The sequence below is a fragment of the Dysidea avara genome, chromosome 4 (assembly GCF_963678975.1).
Source record: "Dysidea avara chromosome 4, odDysAvar1.4, whole genome shotgun sequence".
Taxonomy (NCBI): domain Eukaryota; kingdom Metazoa; phylum Porifera; class Demospongiae; order Dictyoceratida; family Dysideidae; genus Dysidea; species Dysidea avara.
In genome coordinates, this window is record NC_089275.1 from 26,562,100 (window position 1) to 26,586,056 (window position 23,957).

Below are 23,957 nucleotides of genomic sequence, written 5' to 3' on the forward strand. Positions count from 1 at the left end.
ATGTTGATATCGATCATGAATTGTTGTATGTATGTATGTCACATATGAAATTGTTTTTAAGAGTTATTGTTGCTGTTTTTACACTGTAGGAAATGCAGACAGATCAATCACACAAGAAGTTATTTACATGTGTGAATTTGTGTGACAGTCATATACTTATTTCTTTTTAGGTCTTCCCCTTCCCATTTTGTAATTTTGCTCAGTCTGGTGTTTCTGAAGCTGGTATTTGGTGGGATAAATTTCACCATAAACAAGACGTTTTATCTCAACTTTGGACTTCTTTGACTGTGAAGTAGATTCTGATTCCTCTCGTGACCTAGTTCCACTGTGTATCAGGCATGTGTGGCGCTCCTTGTCAGCTTCACTGGTAAAAACATAACGGAAATGTGCACATCACAGAAATGGCTATCTGTTGGCTGTCTTCAATATAATGCATCAAATTATCATCAGTACTACAGCTTGAAACACCTGTACTAACTTGCTGAGTTACAACACTTTGTACATTATCATGAGCTTCAGCACCACTACTGACGTCGTCTTCTACTGCTACAGTTTCTTCATTCACTGTGCTTGTCTGCAAAGAAAACAAGTTATAGGTAGCTGTCGTTCAATACATTGTGCAAGTCACCTATTTGTAAACACTACTTCTATAAATTAAACCGGCTATCTGGCAAGCTACAATCCTGCATGTATGAAATAGTGCTAAACCTATCAATTTAGCCATTTAGTACTGTACAGCTACGTGCTTTTAGTACAGTGAAAACAGTTTTTTACTGAAAGCGATCCTGGCTATTACCCTACCTGCATACCTAATGTACAGCTAGCTACGTGGTTTTATAGCCTGTTTATATATTGTACCTTGAAAAATGAATCAATACGCCTTGTTCTGCTCCACTTCAAGTGTTGCGCAGCTTTTTTCAGTGCTGCCACATAGTGCTCTTTGCTGTAAACAACTCGCTCCTTCCACTCTACTTGCGCGCTTCACAGCATCTGCCCTCTTCATTTTCGTATCGTTCGTCACAACAAAGGCGTTCACGAAATGCTAGTAATGATTAGTTGGTGACTTGTGTACACTATCTGGATGCCTAGCGAGTTCAAGAAGAAACTGCCTTGCCTCGAGCTGCAACTCACATTTCGCCATCTTGATACTGAAATTGTATGCGCATGCTAAATTATTTAGAATTATTTTTATATAGCGCTACTAATATCAACATTATTAAAAAGCGTACGCATTGGATTTACCCCCTCCCCCCCAGCGTACGCTCTGTACGCTTGCGAAAATGCTGAAAATTATGGATGACCCCTTAGTTACCACAAAAGTAATAATATTATGTAACATGTTACATAAGTAACACGTTACTCCCAACACTGACAGTGAGAGAAACATTTTTGGGTATACCAGTATATCTGCTATACGGTAGAGTAGATACTGTCAAGCAGTACATTTAACTGGACCCATTTGGCTACATTTTGTATTATATTCACCACTCAGTGCTGAAATGTTGTCACAAGTCACCGAAATGTACAGTAACCCCACCCTTAAAAATGTGTAAAACCAAAAAAATGTCAGTCCAGTAGTCCATTCCAGCATTCCAGTCCAGTAGTCCAGTCCAGTGATTAGACACTACCCCAATACGGCCTCATCACTGTCAAGGAAAATTGAGGCTGGTTTTTGGGTGATGTTATTTTGTGGGCCATGCCTATTCCTTTGTGGTCCATACAGTAAGAGTTCAAGGTGAGCTAAGGTTGGCACCTTCACAACATCTAACCCTAGCTTGCCTCAAACTCAACAAACACATAACTAACCGCTTGATAATTGAGTTATTCTGGTTTTTTCAATAACTTTTGGTGGTGCTTTTTGACACTGACGGCCAATGTCAATAGCCACTGCATTCCTTGAAACTTGCGTGTTATACACATGCATGTATATGCATAATATACAGTTGGCTTTCACCTTAGCTATAACTCAGTGATATTTAAATAGATTTCCAGCATTGCTTAAAGTTTGTACCTTGATACTGTAGTTTACTAATACGTACAAGAAAATTTGGCTAGTCTGCATAAGCGGTTTAGCTGGAAGGCATGACAAGGGGTGTCACACAGAGTCTTGCTGTTGGAAGATCTGGCATGACAGCAAATTGCTTTGTAATTATATGTAGTTCCCTTATTCTTAATTCAATCTGTATGGACTGTATGTGCTACATTGTGCACTTACTGTCCTCTAAATTTGAAGCAAATTGACCGGAGCATGTGTGAGTTATTGCAATGTTTGTAAAACATGTGAAAAGAAAAAATAATAGTACGTAAAAGAAGATTGAGAAAAAAATAAAAAGAAAATAAGATAAGTTTTGAAGCCACATGTCTCACTGATGGCTGGGAAGATTGACTCAAATTTGAAATAGGAAGTGTCCTACCCTGCGGAAGTTTCCATAGCAAACTGGTTATTTTCATTCAGGCAATTTTGAGCTACAATTGCATGAAAATACAATTTTTTTGGTTCCTGAATATACACACTTGTCTGTCACACATTCACACTAGCTGTACTTGGCTGCATAACACACTATCGTGTGTCTTGATAGTACAATTGTATTAGCATGGTCATACAGTAGCACATGGATGTAGTTGTGGAGTGTTTGATAGTTTCACTATCGTATTTTTTTCCACAGATTCTCTCAACAAAGCCTCAAAGCTGCTCTTCATTTTTGTTCGCGTACGTAGGGATACGCCCCCTTTCCAACCCGATGGGATAGGCTATTCCTGGTAGTCTATTAGGCCTGTACAGTTGTTTCTCAGTTGTTAAATGCCTGTAAAACCTGAAGGAAAGGTAATTCACAAAGTCTGAGGAGAGTCGCCACACCCATATTTCAGACCGCTGAAAAGAAACCACCTAAGAGCAAAGTTTAATTGTGCAGAAGTTTAATACATACTTCATTCAACTTTTACTTCTTACGTAAAAGCTGCTTTTCTATTAAGCGATTTTGCTCACATGGGCGTGTACGGACAAACATAGGTAGATAGGCACACACACTCACTTTTACGAAAACAATTTCAGTAAACCAGGCATGTACATGCTCACAGGGTATGCGCCTGGTTTAAAAAATTCCAAAGAGCAGCTATAGTATGTTCATGTTGAGCTGAATCCTCAATAACTCATGGATGCAATTACACACGATTTTGAAATTTTGCTCATTTGTAGAACTGCTTGACCTGCTAAAAATATTTCAAAATCTTTTTGTTCAAATGTTTGACATACTGTTTACGTTCAATCTAAATTTTCACAATACATTTCCTATGGGGAAGCCATATAAGTACAGTGTCCATTACAGCCCTTTCCCGAACTTTTAATGGAGCCAAACCATACGTGTCTGTTGTTGACACCTTTGCTGTTACCAATAATCATCTGGTTGGCTGAAATGTTAACTCGGTTGAGAAAAATTCCGCTTTTAATTTTTAGCTGTTTTTCAGGATTCAGCTCAACGTGAACATCCTATAATAAATTTAATTTCATATGTTTATTTTTGAATGCCCCCAAAGGTCATTCATAGTACCAACAACAATAATGTTGGTAGTGTGCATTTAACCTAGCAGATTTTTATTAATATGGCAAGTATGTGTAATATGAGATACCAATCATGATAAGGTGATATCATATCTACAATGAAATATGGACCACTATGCTAGAAGAAATTCTGTTTTGCAGTTGAGACTGAAATTGGCAGTGAAAGTGTGAATCGTTGCACGTATCCGTGCGTGGAGGAAAATTTCGACTTAGCTTTAGGGTCAGGTTGCTTACTAGCAACTGACTTGAAATAACAATGCAAAGCCATGGCACACTGTTGTTATCATTAGTTCAACAATAACATAGGCGGATCTGAGGGGGGGCCAAGGGGTACTGTGCCCCCCCTGGCCCTTCTCTTGCCCCCTTTGGGCTCACACTACTATACTGATTCCAGAAACTGGAATCATGCATTCACACTGTATTCAGAAGTATAGAAAGCCAATGTGCAAATAGAAGACAACAGTTATAAATGTACTTTACAGTTATACTGTACATTGTAAAGAAAGTGAGGCAAATAAGTTTGAATTTTTGTGTTGAGATCGAGATACTGTAATAGAGCAGTCACTACTCTAATAGAACAGTCACAATTCTAATGTCATTATAACAATACTAGCTACACCTTATTTTTGATTTAGTACACTTTACCATCAAACAGGTTTTATTTCAGGATAGGCTAACTAATCTTTATATGCATTGCAAACATGCACTTCGTTAGCTAAATTTTATCAAAAATGCTCCCAAATTCAAACCTAGGAAGTCTAATTTTTAAATTTTTTCTCTAACTACAGTCTTACAACTGTATGTCTATCATTCATCCAGCTATACTGAATAAAGTTATGTAACTGAACATAACTTGTGTACTAGAATTCCTCTTAGTGGAACAAACACTGTTGTACACTAAATTTTCTTGCCCCCCTTTGGCCCCCCCTGACAATGCCTTCTAGATCCGCCTATGAACAATCATATTATTACATACTTCTGTAGCTAGCAAGAGTTTTACACGTAGTAATAAGCATCAAGAGAATTCCAGGCTTAGCTATGTAAAAGTTTATTCAATTGTGCTGGCATGAATTTTTTTCAAAGAGTTAAACTGTTTTAGAACCACTACTCTTCTAATAATGCACAAATTAAATTCCTTCAGAAATAACCCGCTACAATGTAATGATCTAAGCAAACATTCTATCCCACTGAAGCCCTACATCAAAGTAAAAATGTAGGAGGATATGATAGTTAAACCCTGGGAATGGAAGTTAAATCCCAGTAGGTCAGAATCCTTAAATATGAAGGACAAGCTGATTTACACATTCAGTTGGATCAAAAGAAACATGAAGCCTTGTCATATTATATAGCTGCAAGCACAGCAAAATTGACACCATACTATGTAGCCTCATGGGAGTTTGTAAAAGGCGGAACTAAGGAATAACGGAATAGCGGAATAACTCGAGTCACAACGAATGGGCGTTTTATATCAATATGGCTTCTTATGCAATGTTAGGGTGATTGTACTGTTACAGCTGTGAACTCATCCGTCGTAGATATCCTTGCAATGTTAGGGCGATTGCGTGTACTGTTACAGTTGTGAACTACACTGCTTTGTCGCTCATAGCCGTCCTAGCGAAGTGATTACTATATGCTCTTACTACTGTATTGTATTGTATTAATGCTTTACAGTGACCAGCACTATACTACTGTATGTAGCTAAGTATCATTGCGCTAGCACAGCTAGAATATACAGTAGTTAGCTATTAGTTTCGTTTTAAGTCTTCATCCTTCCAGTGGAGGGATGAAACGAAACGGCTGTCACACCCCCTTTTGCTTGCGACATTGGTACCATACTTTACATACAGTAGTGGCTAGTAAGAGCTATAATCAAATGTAATTTTGCACTTCGTAAGCGGGTACTGTATGTTAAGTATGGTACCAACGTCATGAGCAAAGGGGGCGTGGCAGTCATTTCGTTTCATCCCTCCACTGGAAGGATGAAGACTCGAAAACGAAACTAATAGCTAACTACTGTATATTCTAGCTTAGTTACATACAGTAGTAGTAAGAGCGTATAGTAATTATTTCGCTAGGACATCTATGAGTGACGAAGCAGTGTAGTTCACAGCACGCAATCACCCTACATTGTAAGGATATCTACGAAGGATGAGTTCACAGCTGTAACAGTACAATCACCCTAACATTGCATAAGCCATATAAATGCCCGTTCATTGTGATGCGAATTATTCCGTTATTCCGCTATTCCTTATTCCGTCTTTTACAAACTCCCTAGCCTCATTGTAGTTCTTAAATGCTTCAAAGTGTGGGACAGAAGGCATGTCTTAACATGTTATCATCACCTCAATGTAGCAATTGTCACATTGTTTATGAAGTCAAGTGCTTCAAAGCATGGGATAGAAGCCAGTTAAACCCCACACCTGCACTCGTAGCAAATCTGTTATCAACACCTTGGCCTTGGGTTGATAACAAAAATATCCTACTCATGGTGAGGTTTAACTATAACATGTAATACTTTCACACCTCAGATCAAAGGAGCTACCTGGGCAACATTTCGTATGTAGCCCAGCTAGCCAGGATAAATACAAAATGTAGACTGGGCTACAATTGGGCAGTGATTATATAGACATTGATGCCAAAATCAATTGTGGGGATTGATTAACACTCACGTGATTAGGATACACGACTTGGATTTCGCTATGAAAACCACTCAGACGGTGAGCATTTTGTTATCCTCGCCATCCTACGAGTTGAAAAACATTGGACTAAAGTGAAAACTAGTGCTATAGCTTATTCATCGATTGTTTCCGCACGTGTTCGAATACAGACACGTCCCCATCACGAAGCTACCACTCTGCACGGAGTAACCACTCTACAAGCAAGATTACCTGTCTAGGCCTTTAGTGAACTGCGTAGTTTTTCCATAAACAATACAATAAGACTGATTAAAACATTGAACTTGTGCAACGGAAATTCTTCGTTATATCTCTAGGATATGTCCATTTATCATAACCGAACATAACCAGAATGTACTAGCTGCAGACCCATAATCGAAAATTTTAGGTATGCATATAATTATAATAAATACACTCAGTGACTGCACATGTATTGGCTTGGGTGATTGATCGCCCTGTACAGGCTATCAGCCTAATAAGTGTTACATATTAGCTGTAACACGGGCATTCGGATGCCCATGTTACAACTATTACATATGCATCCTCACAGTATCAAGACACACAGTGGTGAGCTGGAAAGCCTGTGCCCCACACTGAGGGTATATTGACAGAAAGAAGGAATTATGGTTTTCACACAATCATGATCACTTATCTCAGTGCAAAAAATTTTGTAGTGGACTTGCCCACCTGGTTTCACTTTGCAAAAGTCACTACAGTTGATGGCAGGATTATTATTCACATACCAAAAACATTCTGTGGGCTTGCAAAAGTTGTAAAACTTATTTGCAGTGATGCTGGAACAGCCAGGATGAGGAGAAGGATTACTGTGGTTCAATTGCTGTTAAATCCATTGCATGCACAGCAATATTAATTTTTTCTCATAAGCAACTTTACGGCAATACTTACAGCAGCACAATTTTTGAAATTTAAAAATAATTTTATAGTCAACTGTATAAACACAAACATGCAATCCGATCCAGCTGAAATTTGCAGGTATTTTCAAACATCACAATCGGAAAGCCCATTTTAATCTAATTTAGGCAAAATCCTTATTGCCAGTTTTGGTAAAATACTGTATTATTATAACCAAGTATATGCAAGCACCAAAGCCTTTGGGACAGACTTTTGTTTATTTGCTTATTTCTGCAGATAAACAGGAGAACTAGATTTTAAGCAGCATTTCTACTATTTTGAAATTGTAATTAAAAAATGTTGAATGCTCTTTATGAGGTACTGTATCTTGAAACACGCTTGTTACATAGTCTACATACAGTGTATGTGACCGAATTTTGGAAAACCGTCGATATACGCACAGCAGTACTTTCGTAATAAAACGCATTTAAAAACTATGGGTAAAAAGCGCAAGCTCCAGAAAAAAATTATGCAGGTTTTTATCGCCTTGCTGGTGGGCGAATTAAGCTTCCAATGGATAAATCCTGGGCTTCATCATGTTCGCTTGTCCATAGGGAGTACAAAAATCTTTGTTTCATCTCCATACACGGAAAGATTCCAAAGTTACAGACGTTTGTTTACGTTGCGGTGACGAAAGAATTTACCGACGATCATTTTTCAGTGAATTTGCCTTCCTTCTCGAACAAAGAAGGATGCCTGGGGAAAAAACTATACTTTGGTGGATGCACAAATTCATGGTGAACACAATGAGCCAAGATTCAATTCCATACGTCGTTGTATCAGTAAGTTATGATGGTTTATGTAAGCGCCTGTAGATTATTTTCTCTATAGCTTCTGTACATATCAAATTATTTGCTGGTCCGGCTGTCTAGTGCTGTGTTTCCAACGCTGCTTAACTTAGGAAGCTGAAACTTGGTTAGTCCATTCCTCTGTCCCTGTAGAAAACATAGCTAATAAAATGCATTTTGAAAATTGTGCGGATATCGACGGTTTTCTAAAATTAGGTCACATATGTTTTTGCTTTATAACTCATGGATATTTACACAGATTTTTATTCCATTACGTGTACAAGAAAATTGATAAGCGGCTTAGTCAGTAGGCACGATAAAAATCTCACTCTCACCAACTGCTCATGATTGTTATGTTTTTGGTATATAGTCCATTATTTTTGTCGTACTCTAATAGAGGTACATTTTTTTTGAGCACTTCTAATACAACATACATAGAATGTTTTATAGCAGTCTAATTTCCATTGATAGCTGCATAGCTATGTAGCTACAGTGCACAGTAGATCTATGAAATTATAGTATTCTGGTGTAGTGAAATGGAATTTCATAGAAATTTACAAAGTAAGATGAGCAACTGACATCAGTGGTAGAGTGGTGGGTATATAGGTATGGAGGTCCCTGGTTCACACTGGGGGCAATTGTTCTGACTATTTCATGCACTTTGTTTTAACTTCGTGGTGGCTGTTTTAGTAGAGTATCTTGATCATGCTTGTTTCATATGTTTGGTTTTTGCTTTTTGCCTCCTTAGCTAATACTCTCAGTACTTTCAAATCCACTGCTATGATGGTTAAACCTATCTGAGGACCAATTTTAAAACTCATTTCCATAAGTAGTTTACCCTGCAGGAGTGACAGAAATATTATGCACACTTGAACATAACTTCATTAACTTGACACTACTTCTACCAATTTGTACACAAACTGGAAGATAAAACTTTAATGCTCTTTATAACCTCTAAATTTGAAGTAGCACTTTTTGTAAGTGGTGCAAAAAGAAAAACAAACAGAAGATGAAGAAAAATGTGCAGAAAATAAGATGAACTTTGAAGGCATGTACCTCAAAGATGGCTGGTTAAATGTGAGCTATTTCTGTTTCTTGGTTCCTGTATACACATACACTGGTATATACACTTGTCTGTCACATACCTACATTACTTTCCTTGGCTGCATGACACACCGTCGTGTGTCCTGATAGATGTCTCATACCATATGCATTTAACAAGCAACATGCACTTATGCTTACTAGGTGCTATGGTATCCAAGCATAGCATACAAAACTCAATTAATACAAAACATAAATGATTGTGTAAACAGCTATGCAGTAATAGAATTTCAGAATGTTAAGTTGAATTTTACTTCTGTAGGGCCATGTAATAATCATCCTTGCAACAATGGAGGTAGTTGTGTGGATGAAGGAGGGATGGCGTCATGTAATTGTGTTGATGGATACATTGGAGATAACTGTAAAGACTGTAAGTTTATATAAAGATTATTAAATTTCTTTATTTATGCCATATTTGTGCATATTGTAAATGAGTTGTCACAATCAATTTGATTATTTATCATTTACTATATATAGGAATCATAAAGTTTGTGTTTTCCACAAGCGGAAACCAGCTTATTATTTCTTTCTTCATCATGACTTCACAATATTTGCTAAGTACATACACTATGTATATCAGGACTCATGGTAGTGAGTAGCTAGTCTGGCGTGGCTGCCCTTCTGATTAGAGGTGAAGGGTCTGGTCTGTCTAGCATCACATGCTTGTGCCAGATTACAAGAATCAGGTCAACCAATCAGATCACTTGGTTACGAATTAACATGTAACTCATATGAACATTTCTCGTGCATTCTGATGGTGAAAATATGTGGAGATGTCTCTTCTGAAAGCCGAGGGCACAATAGAAGGCATTTGTAGAGAATACTTTTGTTGACTTCTTGACTAGGTAAGACATTATTAATAACAACAATAACAAAGCAATATTAATTAATTTGTGTGGTTATCATGACGTAATATTGCATTCCATCTGCACAAGTGTGTGATGCTAGACATACCAGACCCTTCATCCCTAATTGAAGGGGCGTGGCACACCACCAGACTAGTGAGTAACAAAGCCAGGAAAACACAAGTGCAATAAAATGTAATTTCTGCTGTGAGCTGTTTACATGACTGAATGGTTACACAATTAATTAGAGACTGTCTTTGTGCTCCTTGAAGATTCAAAATTGCTGTCATGACATCACCGCACTATATACCAGGGTGTTCAAAGGTACTGCTCAGGGTTTAGCTCACATATTACCCAGGCAATATCTAGATATTACCCAGGCAATATCATGGGAACGCGGTTTACTCATGACTTTGATGCCAGTGATGTACGGTTACGAAATGCTTTGACTCCGTGACACAAAGCCTCTTATTTTGGGTTTTAGTTTACACATTAGGTTAAGCTCGGTGTAGTTGCTAGGTTTAGATTATTTGACAGTAACACTATATTCTAAGACTAATGATCTGTAAAATGATCTCTTGGGCGATGTGTAGATGTGTATTTCTACCAACTGTGTGGGAGGCATGTCATCCATTGAGCAGACCATGAAACAAGAAGAATATGACAACTACAGTAGGTGAGTAGCTTATAGTCCTAAGTACTTAACTTAATGTATTAACTTACTTACTGCTACAGCAGCGAAGGTTTAATGTAGTATTAAAAAAAACATAGATCCTTTACACCCCCAAAAACCAATCCCATAATCAAAACTTTCTGGTATGTGTTGAAACATAGTTATGTAGGAATAACACACTGAGAACTATTTTCCCACGCTATTGAAACCACAATCATCAAATCCTAGTGTATAAAACAAATGGGGTGAATGCTCTGTGGTTCTTTCACCTATCAGGAGAGTGTGCCCTGAGTGATATATATCACTTATACCATGGCTGCTTGGGATTTTTCCATGGTATAACTATTACACATGTATTAGTTTAAGTGACGACAATGTGAGATGCGGATACCATTTTAGAGATTAATGCCTTAAACAATGTTGCAATACAGCAAATAGCTATGAGTTACTGATGTCAGTGGCTACTACAGGAGGTACAATTATCACATTAAGCATAGTTATGAAGTAATCCTTTAATGGCCTCAACTGACCAGTCACTGGTCACAATGAAACCTGCATACTATGGACACCTATAGGGAACAATGCCAAGTGCCCTGGTTATGAAGTTGTAAACCAATCCAGTTTATACATGCTAAAGGATCTTTATAGACCATTACCACTATCTAGATGATCATTTCCAGCATCCATATTAACAGGCTCTACTGTAAGGCATTAAGCCAGGACCAGTATGTTGCAAAGTGTCCAGCCACAGTAGCCTCAATCACAGCGATTACAGCAAATGGAATTAAAGTTGCATAACTTTCCCATCCTCTAAACTGCAGCCCCACCCTAGGCCTATCTAAGTTCTGTAAAGTTTAATAGCATGCTTCACAGTACAGTTGCCATGCTAGCCACATTTATATACCAGTGGGAAGCACAAATAAAAATTTATTCATCAAGACTCACGGTAGTGAGTCGCACGGCCAAGAAACTACAAAGCGCATGCCCAATTAAAAGACGCGCAGCCACTGCTGTGAGTTATTTACGTGTAGGGCCGGTTTTGCAATATTAGTCCTGGATTATGCAACATCTCTCAATAGATTTGTGTTGCGTTACGTGATAAAAAAATCTTTAGGAGTAATTTTCTTGCGACCTCGCTAAAATAAAAAAGTAGCCATCGCAAAATAAAAAATAGGCGTATTTCACTTTATTTCTCTACCTTATGTTACAAATACTGTCACATTATACCAGTCAACATAGCTGTGTTTGTACAGTCGATCTAGCACTGACATTATCCAATTCTGGTTTGCCTATATGCGTATTTTCTTCAATCAAACCTCTAATCCCTACAATAACTTTTAAAGACACGACGTGGACACAAACTCTAATGCCTGATAAACAAGTGACAGCGTGCTGAACCGTAAGTTCCCTAGGGATGGCGTTTTAAGCAGAAATCTTTTAAATTCCATTTAGTGCCACACCCCATGCAAACGTTTATAAATCGCCAGATGTCTTATGGTGTGAAGAACAAAATCACTAGCGAAGGTGCTTTAAGCATACTCTTCAATTCTCTATTTACATGTAATTTTTAATAAATTAGCCACAAAGGCCGGTAGGGTGAATACAGAAGGTAACAAGCCTTTAGGGGGTTACCATCTCTATGTAGTGTGGATCATGGAGCTTGTGTTGTGGCTTTCATTAAGTATTATGCACACACAAATGGTGCAACAAAATTTTGTAATGGATTGCTCGAATATGGTTGGTGGTGTTGTGGCTCGTGGTTTTCCAGTGACCGTGTATGAATTGGGGTTGTTCCACACAACTCACACAATATTCAAATTTCATGATGGCCATGAAAATTGCTTTCCATATGGTAAACATACAACAATGTGTAACAACGTTAATCAACATCACAGCAAGACATTACTAAAAATAGTTCAACAATAGTGATGATCTCTTGTATGTCAGCATGACGATACTGAGACCTGTAAAAGAATAAGCAGACACTGAAGTTAACCTTAAATTAAACACTCATGCAACTGACCTGGAACATTGGTCGCAACACCAAAAACACTTGTTTCAATATCTGATGACACAATCCAGCAGGCACTGAATTAATAAGAGAATGTACAATTTGCTGGGCTGTATTAATAATAGCATGGATAATCAAAATTAACAAAAATTATGTCCCAGGCTAAGTGCATGAATAACATAACTGTGGGTAAGCATGTTAAACCAGAACATTAGTCAAACAAAAGTACACTATCACAACTTGGTCATAATACAATGTTTGTACCACTGTACTTCACACTGGTTACTCAAAAATTGTGCCATTCCAGGACAACAGCATAATTATGAAACAAATAGTTACTACAACACAGAAGGCTTACTGTTGCACTGTCCACACTGATATACCATAATTTAAAAACATAACAGGTGGGAATTAAATACAATATACTTAACATCTGGGTACTAGGAAAAAATCACTAACATCACAACATGTAAACTGACCTGGAAATTAACACCCTTGATGCCACTACAGTCTACACTGGATATTTGTTTGGACCCATCAACACTATGCCGGATACATCTGAGTAGACTGACCTGCAAATTCACACCCTTCATGTCACTAGTATACAGTGATAATTGATAACTACAAAAACAACAATTGCAATAATACAATTCTTCTGTATGTCAACTGACCTTAAATTCATGACACTCGATACCGAGACCTGTAAAAGAATAAGCAGGCACTGAAGTCAACCTTAAATTAAACACACATGCAAACTGACCTGGAACATCGGTCGCAACACCAAAGACACCTGTTTCAATATCTGACGAAACAATCCAGCAGGCACTGAATTAAAAAGAGAATGTGCAAAAAATTAATATGCCAGGCTGTACCAATAATAGGATGGATAATCAAAATGAACTAAAAATATATATATATCCCATATGCAGGTTAGGTGAATAACATAACTGTTGGGTAAGCATGTAAACCAGAACATTAAGTCATTGGTCAAACAAAAGTACGCTATCACAACCTGGTTACTGATAATTGATAACTACAAAAAGAACAATTGCAATAATACAATTCCTCTGAACGTCAACTAACCTGAAATTCATGACACCTGTATCTTTGTTCCTGCATGGTCTCAACTTACATATGTACCACGATCACATTCAACTGCTAGTGGATAAACCAGGATGACCAGATGGCCTGCAAAAACCAACAAGCAGGTGTTAAATACAATACACCTAAAGCCTGGAATATGAAAAATATTATATAAGCATTATTCCACACTGATATAGTAATAGATTATAGGATGTTGTGGAACTTGCCTGAACATATAAACTTGAACATGAGGACAATTGCATAATCTGGACACTTGGAATTGTCCAATACCTGATGAACAAGTTGGCACTAATGACATTCACTTCAACATTTTATCCCAGCTGGGTGAATCTCTTGTAACTGAGTAAAAAGGTGATTATTTTCCACCTGCAACCAAAGTTCTACATTTCTGTGGTTGAGAGTAAACTGACCTGGAAAATCAGTATGCCATAGGGGTATGGAAACGGTTCCTTTCCTTCTGTTGTGACATTACTTACAGCTGACTGGTAAATAATCATCTATGTCCCCGTGGACCCCAAAACTGAATGAGTACACCAATAACTTCACAAGTTGGAATGAATTTCCTTTCAACATGTGGTGGAAGGAGTTTCCTTTCAACATCTGGTGGACAGGTTCAAAAATCCTATTGCACAAACATGGCGAATCAGTGTGTCGTGATGTGACACGTTGCACAAACTTCACTCCTCGTTTTGTTAGCCTTCAAGACCAGCATATATCATAGAGTACCTCAGTATTCTTGACTCTTACTTCTTCAAGTGCTGCTCAAGCGATGTAGTTTCTCACGAGGGGGCTCGAGTTTCTCATTAAAGTAGAACCGATTAAAGTACGCCTCACCATCCATTTAAAACCATGTATCACGTGTGTCCGCTTAAGGTAATTAGGGATTTTCCACAAGATTTCCCTAAAATATATCACGTGTTTGTTGTCAATCCGGTGGATTCTGGTGGTATACATGGTTCAACAATGCAGTAAGTGTACTTTAATATAGTATAAGCTCTTAATAATTGTTTGTGCACTGCTAAACTAAGTTATTTTTGTGTGATAAGCATGCTTGAGGAAGGGTCTGGGGGATGAGACTAATGTTTTGACAGCAGTTGATGATGGCCAGGCAAGGAACTGCGAAAAGAACTACTGTGATAGTAGGGAAAAATTCCCACCCCTATAGCTCTGCCTAGGGGCATTAACTAGCATTATCTACAGCTAGTCAGCTACTGTATTATGTTGCTGATATGTACATCCAGGCCAAGAATAAAGGTGAAAGTGTAGTAAGGCTCAATCCTATTATTCTGCTGAATAGGCAAGGGAGTCTGGGACTCTGGAGGCATTACTCCCTCAGGAAAGTATAAATACTACAACCTTTTGTTTTAATTGCTTCATCAAGTATAAAAATTTTAGTCAAAAGGTGATGATTGAGGCTCTGGTCTTATGCACTGGTTGGAGTGGTTGCATCAATACTGCACTGTGGCATCCTTGAGGGGTTAGTGCTGGCATTGTCCATGGCAATACTATTCCATCTCCCTGAGTCTTGATGATTGAGTCCTCCATTCCTTTCTCTGCTGCTCCAATCTTGAAGTTGTGACCACAGTCAAAAGGTGACGATCGAGGCTCTGGTCTTGCATCTATACTGTACTGCAACACCCTTGAGGGGTTAGTACCGGCATTGTCCATCGCAATACTGTTCCATCTCCCATATACAACTCTTGATGGTTGAGTCCTATATTCCTTTCTCTGCTACTCTAATCCTGAAGTTGTGACCAAAATATTAAGAAATGGTTATAACATGATAAATTATTATGATGATAACAATTACAAATGTATTTATAGCTGTGTAGCAACTGTGAACTAATTAGGCACTTGCAGTTTAATTAGGTGCCTGAAGCATTTAACATGCACAGATATGAGATATATTCGTCACATGCAGTAAAGATAGATTTACTCTAATAGAACAGTCATACTACACTGTAAATTCATACTTCCAAATTTATGGTGTTATGAAACAGTCATTATTATGTATGGATTTTACTGACTCTCCAAGATAATATTCTGTATTAATGTCAACTGCTCATTTCCAAAAAAAATTCCTTTTAAACCAATTGTAGAATCTATCACTGATAAAAATGAGTGATATCCACCCCAAAAACACCTTCGCTGTAAAAAAGGCGTGCCCAAGAAACTAAAAGTACCTGGAACCCAATGTAAAAAAACAAAAATAAAAAACAGCTGGTAACTTAAAAGAGCTGATATCTGAAGCGGCCAAGAATACAACTAACTACAATTACTAAAGTTTAATCCATGCAAGAACGCCTTGGCTATAAAACAGGTGTACATGAAATTAACTGGCAGCTGAAATGGCTGATATCTGAAGTGGCCAAGAATGAATGGTCATATACAACTAATTAAAAAATTTAACACTGAACCTTTATAATTCAGCTGTGTTCTATATTCACTCTTGCTGCATCCTAAAGTAATTTCTTTTAACTCTAATTGGTTGGTAATTTGGCCGCCTTTTTTTGCTCTGTTATACTGACTAGTAAAAAAGGCGGCCAAATTACCAGCCAATTAGAGTTAAAAGAAATTACTTTAGGATGCAGCAAGAGTGAATATAGAACACATCTGAATTATAAAGGTTCAGTGTTAAATTTCTAAATTAGTTGTATATGACCATTCATTCTTGTTCAGCTGCCAGTTACTTTCATGTACACCTGTTTTATAGCCAAGGTGTTCTTGCATGGATTAAACTTTAGTAATTGTAGTTAGTTGTATTCTTGGCCGCTTCAGATATCATCTCTTTAAGTTACCAGTTACTTTTCACTTCAGCTGAGCTGTTTTTTGTTTTTGTTTTTTACATTGGGTTCCAGGTACTTGTAGTTTCTTGGGCGCACCTTTTTTACAGCGAAGGTGTTTTTGGGGTGGATATGTATCTACTGTTTAATGCACAACAATAATAATTTATTTAATCACACCATATAACCCCTCTATTCTGTAATCATGATATACTTTCCTTATTAATGTGGTGTCCTGACTTCTTTGGCCAAAATGTAGGACCACAGACATGTCCTAATTATCAAGACGTTTACATTTCAAAGTATCCTTTTTTAAATGATTCTACTGTATAATATGTAAGCTGGGTTCACGAAAAGCTTCGCAGGTATTCCTTCACTGGGCAACTGCCACAAAACACATCATACGTTTTAATATGTGCTGATGTGTGCATGTACAAGAATTGGTGTTGATTACTACAAAAGCCTATTACAGTTGTGTATCTATTAACAAATATATACATACATAAGTATAATATAATTATGAATATACATATGTATATTAAAAAATAAGATTAGCTACTGTAAATAAAATATATTTTACAATCACTAGATTACAATACCCCCTTTTCAAAGAAGACATGTTGTTATGTCAGTGTCTAACATAATCACCAAATCTACTCAGAGGACAATGGGTTCTTGAAGGGTAAAATTTCACTGAAACTAAAGTAGAAGTTGTTGGTAATTGCTGTTCTGTCATAATCATCTAAGAGCTCTAAATTACTTCCTGTGACATTCTGTGAAGCATGATGTGTTCTTTGGTCAGATACTTGCTCAGCTGGAATTGGTCTTGATGCTCTTGAATGTTGTGGAGACTAAACTACTTCGCTGGAGCAAGGTTTCAGCTTATCGAAATGTATGATCTTACATTGTTGGTTGCCATAGAAGTGCTGTATCTGGTACATTATGTCAGATACTTTCTAATTACCTTGTAAGGCCCAGTCCAAGGATGGTGAAGCTTGTGTGATGTTCCCTTTGGAGCTTGTGAGTGTAACCAAACATAGTCTTCCACTTTGTAATGGTCACCATGTACTTTTGTGTTGTGAACTTTCTTTCTGCCATTGATGTGTTTTAGTAATATGCTCTCCTTACTATTTTTAATACACTGCACAGTCTAGTTTGTAAATGGTTGGCATATTTTCCTTGAGATGGATGTGATTCTTTTCTAGTGCCATATGGGACATCAATAGGTAGTCTTGCATGGTGCCCCAAGCATAAGATAAAAGGGGCATAACCAGTAGATGACTGTTGTAGGCCATACAGACTTTACAGATATAATGTTCCCGGATGGCCCTTAGCACACATGGCTAACACATTAAACAAGATTCTGTTGAATCTTTCACCTAGGCTATCACATTGGGGATGGTAAGGGGTGGTTCAAGTTTATTAATATTCAATAACTTACACACTTCTGTGGTCAACTGACTTTCAAATTTCCTGCCCTGGTAAAAATGAAATTGTTCAGGAACTGAACAACTTAAGAATATTTCATCAACTAACTTACTGGCTACTGAGAAGCTTCTTGATTTGGAAGAGGAAACGCTCCCATACGTATATCTGGTAAAATAATTTGCTACCACTAAGTTTCCAGTGTCACTCTCAGGTAGTGGTCCAAGCATAGGGTAATTTGCAGCAATTGTGCCCATGGGGGCTTGTTGTCGAGGAGCAGGTGTTCACACCAGAATAGTGACCAGGCCAGTAAAAATGTTCTTTTAGCCATTGTAAGGTGTTTTCATAATAGTAGAGTGGCTAAACAACAAATTTTGATGAAATTGTTCACTTTATGATAAAAGCACCAAATTTTCTGTGGAAGTTGAGTAAGGTATACTAAATCGTTTGAGATACGATACCACATCGAAATCATTGCATTATGGCATGTTTTGAAACTTTTAAACTAGGTTATAATCCCATTTCTAGCTGCCAAGGAAGCCATACAAGTGCACCAACATCTTTGTGTTTGCTTAAATAGCATGAATGTATCTCAAATTTACAGGTGTAATCAGAAAATCTTTCAAAATGTGGTAAAATAACCTGTTTTAAACACTTCTAATGCAGCCAAAATTTCAGTGTTGACAGTACAGGTATGATCCAATAGAAATAATGTATTGTACATCTACATTTGTGACCGGATTTGCGAAAAGGTACCTTTTCCACACATTTGACATACCAGGAAACAAAATGATGTAACAGTTGACTCCTTATACTGTTTAACTTGCTCTTAGTATCATAATGTAGCCAGATACTGTAGCTACATTCATTGAAAATTTCAAGCAATTATATACCATGATCAAAACGTTATGAAGCTTTAAAGTTCAAAAAATGGGTCAAATTTTGTGTGTGAAAAAGGTACCTTTTTGCAAATCCGGTCACATTTAATGTATTGCACAAGCATCACACCTACTTACCTTATCTTCTTGTGTGCTGCTTCAACTTCACTGGGCACGACACCACTATCGATGATTGTGGTGGGTTTGGTAGATGTGCCGGAGTTTTGCCTGCCGGGGGAGTTGGTAAACCTTGATACTAGTTCTGAGCCTGGCAATTAGGTGTTAGGTTACTTATGACGTCCATTGGTTAACCTGAGCACCCCAAATGACCACTAAATAGCTTGGGTGAGTAGGCCACCTATCTTTTGCATTATAACATTATTTATAGGTATGGCTTAATGGGGGAAAGGCAGGCATAAACATAAACTCCAGCACTGTCACATCCCAATCTAATTGGGATGGAGAATTTGCTCACGTATGTAGCTACGTGAGGTTCGCCTTGTCCAGAGGCCGCTCTGGAACGCAAGGCAATGAAGACATTTAATAATATGCTGCTTGTCCCAACTGATGTGTTTGGCCTTGCTTTGAGGTAACTCGGCATGAGAAGTTGTGGAGAATCAGAGACACAATCATACACACACATCTGTCAACCTTGTCCAGAGGCAGCTCTGGAACGCAAGGTGATATTGTGACTGTGAGGCAACACCCAACCTTCAACCACTGGCTAATACCAGTACGACATCTGACCTCCTCTGTGGTACCAGCAATATCCTGTGACAAAGGAAAAATGGAGACAAAAGAACACCAGGACCAAAGGCAACCAAATTATCATGTAATATGTAGATACACATCAAAAATAGAGGCCACGGACTTATTGGAATGATTACCATGATTGTGTAGGCTATGTTTAACAAGTGATTAGTATACTAATGTACATGCACTATACACACAAATGGGTAGGGGGAGGGGTGGGAAGACTTGAGTGCTGTCTAGTGACCTTTGGAGTGTCCCTCATGTTGACTACAGCGCATGCGTGATTATTCCAATAAGAGCCCACTAACTCTACAAGTGCTCATGTGCATGCTCCATTAACTAGGTTTAAATCAACAGATTTAAACTCTTATTTAATGTAGTGCACAAGCATTACACCTACTTACCTTATCTTCTTGTGCGCTGCTTCAACTTCACTGGGCACGACACCACTATCGATGATTGTGGTGGGTTTGGTAGATGTGCCGGAGTTTTGCCTGCCGGGGGAGTTGGTAAGCCTTGATACTAGTTCTGAGCCTGGCGATTAGGTGTTAGGTTACTTATGACGTCCATTGGTTAACCCTTTGTTACCTAAAAGCCATTAAAGTGGTACGCATACCCCGTTACCTGAATTATTTTTACCGAAATTTTGTATATTACACAGGCGTGAACTCACCACTGTAACTCTTTAACTAAGGATCCTCCGTGACTGAAAAGTGGCCTGAATACTGTCCATTAACTGCTCTACAAGGTGAGGTGTTGTTTAAATAATAATTGTAACATCATCGCTATTTTTTTTTAGAATACGCGTGCATCTTTTGTTCGCGATTGCCACAACTTCATCATGGAAACAGTCAGCACTGCCAAATTTGGAAGAACTACTCTGGAATGATACAATGACGTACAATGACGTTTACAGACACATAAAAAATCGTTTGATCAAATTATGATTTCTACAAAAATGCTATCACATTTGTTTACAAGCTTACATAAAATTAAAAAAAGACAAATCTGTATAATGGCGTGATTTCAGCCATCTTACTTTCGAAGTACAACTCTTCCGTGGCTGAAAATCAGCATGAACAGTCTCCGATAGCTGCTCCAGAATATGAAATGATAGTGCAAGGGGTATTGTAACACTATCGCTGTCTTTGTTAGAAGATGCGTGCCTTGTTCAGTCGTGGCGGCCATAAATCCACCTTCAATGAAGCCACCAGTACCATATTCGGAAGTAACACTTCAAATTACTAGACAGATGCATCGTGACGTTTACAGACTCAGCAAAATTCATTTGATCAAGTAATAATTTAAAAAAAAATGCAGTTGAATTTCAATATGCGTGCATAATAATAATAATACTAAAACCAGACCTGGGGCAGACAGAGAGAAAATGTTTAGCCTAGATTTAGGAGATGGTGCCCCTCCATCTCCAGGGGAAAACCTCTGTACAAAGAGGAAAAAACCCTTTGCTCTTGGAGCTCTGTTTCTGTTATCCACACACACACACACACTCGTGCAATAAAAAAACAACATGCGTACATACAATAAAAATGTTTTCTCTTCACTTCATACAGTAGCTACCTGAAAGACTCAAATTATGCAAATAAACAATATGGATTAGTTAGTGGGTATGGTGGATCTCAAAACAGGTAATAGGGCACATCCGTTTGTCGCCACACAAACCACAGCCAAACTTAGTTCTCTTACGACCTGGGACCCGATATTTATACACAACACACTGCCCCTCGCTCGGAAACTCTATAGGATAATGCTGTCGATCAAACACAGCAGGTACTTCCCTTCTTTCCCCTTGAGCTGAAATTCCCTATAAGCTCTAAAGCCAAACTTTTCCTAAATTCTAAGTGGGACCTATACTGCTTCTTCTGTCGCCCAGTCCTAGCTATTCCTGGGCAATGGTGTGGGCTGACAGACTCAAGAATGTAGGAATTTACAATTAACAAATCAAAAAAAAACCAGAACATTCGCATGTACCACCTAGATTTTGATCTACGAGAACATGTGTATGACCTACGCAAATGATCAGCCAAGTCTACCCCTCCCATGTTCTGGTTGTAGAGATTAACTGACCGTGGACAGCTGAAGTCAGCTCGGCTGCCATCAGCTAGTTTCCGAGACACAGAAGTAATGTCTGTGTGATCACAAATGGTGTCATTAAAACATACAGGTTTCCTATCCCTCCAAACAAAACAGTGGACTTTATTGTCTATGACTTGTGAGGTGATGTGCTCTCCCCTTTCCAATGCCTTGACCCGGGCCTTACTATATTTCGGAAAATGTTTCCTATTTGACACCACAGTCCCGATGCAATAGATTTTGAAATCCAATAGCTCAGCCAAAAGTGTGGGACTGGAAAAGAAATTGTCAAAGTAGAGATGATAGTTTTTACCCCTTAATGGTTCGGACAAATCTTTAACTACCCTTGCCCCCAAATTCTTTTCCGTGGTCTGGCCTACCTTTCCCGTATATACTTGGAAGCTACATGTATACCCATTTTTGCTATCACACCTACACCACACTTTAAAACCTCGCTTGATTGGCTTTTTGGGCATGAATTGCTTCAGGGATGACTGACCTTTATAAACGATCATGGCTTCATCTATGGAGTTCTCCCTGTGTGGATTGTAAAGGGCTAAAAACTTGCGTGAGAGGTGATCAGCAATGGGACTAATTTTGTGCAGCTTATTATAATTATCATGTCCCTGTGGAAAAGCCTTGGTATTGTCATTGAAATGCAAATTCCACAAGATCTCAAAAAAACGATCTCTAGCAAAGGCATCAGTAATCACTAAATGTTCCCCATAAATACGTTCTTGGGACCAATAATCACGAACCCGGGGTAGCCTAACTATTCCCATCACGATCCATACCCCTAAGAAGGCCTTTAGTTCATTTACAGTTAGAGGCCACCTCCATTTAGAACCCTTTTGAGAGGCATACAAGTTGGTTTCATCTACAATGTGCCTAAAAAGATCGTCATCAAAACTCTGCCCAAAAAAATCCATTGCTTTAGCTGTTGGTGGCAGGGGTGTTGTAGGACCCACAGGCTCAACAAATGGACCCCCCCTGAGAGGAATAGAGGCACTAGCAGTTGTAGTAGAAGGTGGAGGAATGGGACAAGTTAAATTTGACAAATCAATAGAAACACCTAACCTATTTGGTACTCTGCTTAAATTAGAAATGTTAATAGAGATTCCTAGGGAGCCACTTTCACTAGAACTGCTGTTGCTACTGCCCCCTCCACTCACGCCTGCAATCTCATTCCCTCCAGTACTTTCGGTCAGTGCAGAAACATCTTCTTCAGCCTAAAAGGAATACATTATCAACAAGACAAACTGTTCAGTGACATACCAGTATTCTCCCAGTACCACTCTCCAACACTTGACCACTTCCAGTCGAGCGTTCTTCTTGGACCTATAAATACAATTACAGTGAATAGCTGACAATGGAAGAAAGTGTGACATACATCATCATCAGTAGCTTCCACAGTCTCCTGATCATCCACTTCAGTGAGGCTACCTTTGGGTGGTGGAATCTGTCCAATGTTGTTGTCGTCATCATCCGATGATGGAAGTTCCCAGTCTTGGAGACCTAACCAGTACTAAAAATAGCTGCCATATAAATATTCCCTTGCCAAAGAAGTACAAATAACCTTAGAAGAAACTAATACAACCATTGTTATGGGTAAATAGCATTTGCATTTTGAATTATAAAAAAAGAACAAAAAGAAATCGTTGTTTATAAGCACAAAGGCGAAAGAATACCTGATACTCCTCAATATAGTCTAGAAAACCTTCTAGGCCTTCGTGTTCTTCTTCACCACCGTCGTAATCGTCACTAGCCTCACGCTTTTCATCTCGTTCGGCTTCTTCATCCGAATCATTCCAGTCACTATCGTCGTCCAGCATAGCAGCGACTTCTTTCGCTCGTAACTTCGCCATACTTCATCCAGTTTTCACGCTTTAAAGACGATTAGAATCGTGAAACCATGGCGAGCAGCTGGGCAGTAACAGTTCATCAATCGGATATTCTCCGCAGACGTTATGCCTCTTTAAACGCGCATGTATATTTGCGCCACTAAAATTGCTTTTAAGTAACAGCGGTTTTACGCATTGCGTATTTAATTGGGATAACAAAGGGTTAACCTGAGCACCCCAAATGACCACTAAATAGCTTGGGTGAGTAGGCCACAGAAAGGCAGCTTGGGCTGTCTTTTCACCCAAGCAGAAGATGAGTGGTAAGGAATTATAAAATGGGGAGCATACAAGTATATGTATTTGTGTTAGCATACAGTTGCATAAACAAATGTGCTTTAGCTGTCATGTGAGTTAAGTTGCTTGGACATGGTAGCAAATCCATTAGGGGTTATCCTGATATATCTTTGGTAGGCATCACTCCTCCATCTACCCAAGGCCTTGATCTGGAGGGGGGTTAA

At 38.4% G+C, this 23,957-nt stretch overlaps 1 protein-coding gene and 2 long non-coding RNA genes across 3 annotated transcripts; 1 reads left to right on the top strand and 2 right to left on the bottom strand.

Annotated features, from left to right (window-relative positions):
• Nucleotides 1-13,166: 13,166 nt before the first annotated feature.
• Nucleotides 13,167-14,273, bottom strand: LOC136254589 (uncharacterized). The gene is made up of 4 exons (XR_010700563.1): nucleotides 14,079-14,273; nucleotides 13,648-14,034; nucleotides 13,325-13,389; nucleotides 13,167-13,264 (listed from the first exon to the last, which is right to left on the bottom strand). It is a non-coding gene; the product is annotated as an uncharacterized lncRNA (long non-coding RNA).
• Nucleotides 14,274-20,122: 5,849 nt separating this feature from the next.
• LOC136254571 (uncharacterized) lies at nucleotides 20,123-21,034 on the top strand. Its single transcript, XR_010700557.1, has 2 exons — nucleotides 20,123-20,255; nucleotides 20,307-21,034. It is a non-coding gene; the product is annotated as an uncharacterized lncRNA (long non-coding RNA).
• Nucleotides 21,035-21,282: 248 nt separating this feature from the next.
• On the bottom strand, nucleotides 21,283-23,609 carry LOC136252713 (piggyBac transposable element-derived protein 4-like). The gene is made up of 4 exons (XM_066045282.1): nucleotides 23,287-23,609; nucleotides 22,989-23,123; nucleotides 22,874-22,936; nucleotides 21,283-22,827 (listed from the first exon to the last, which is right to left on the bottom strand). The coding sequence occupies exons 1-4, from the start codon at nucleotides 23,461-23,463 to the stop codon at nucleotides 21,283-21,285; spliced, it is 1,920 nt and encodes a 639-aa protein (XP_065901354.1). The 5' UTR covers nucleotides 23,464-23,609.
• Between the last annotated feature and the right edge of the window lie 348 nt (nucleotides 23,610-23,957).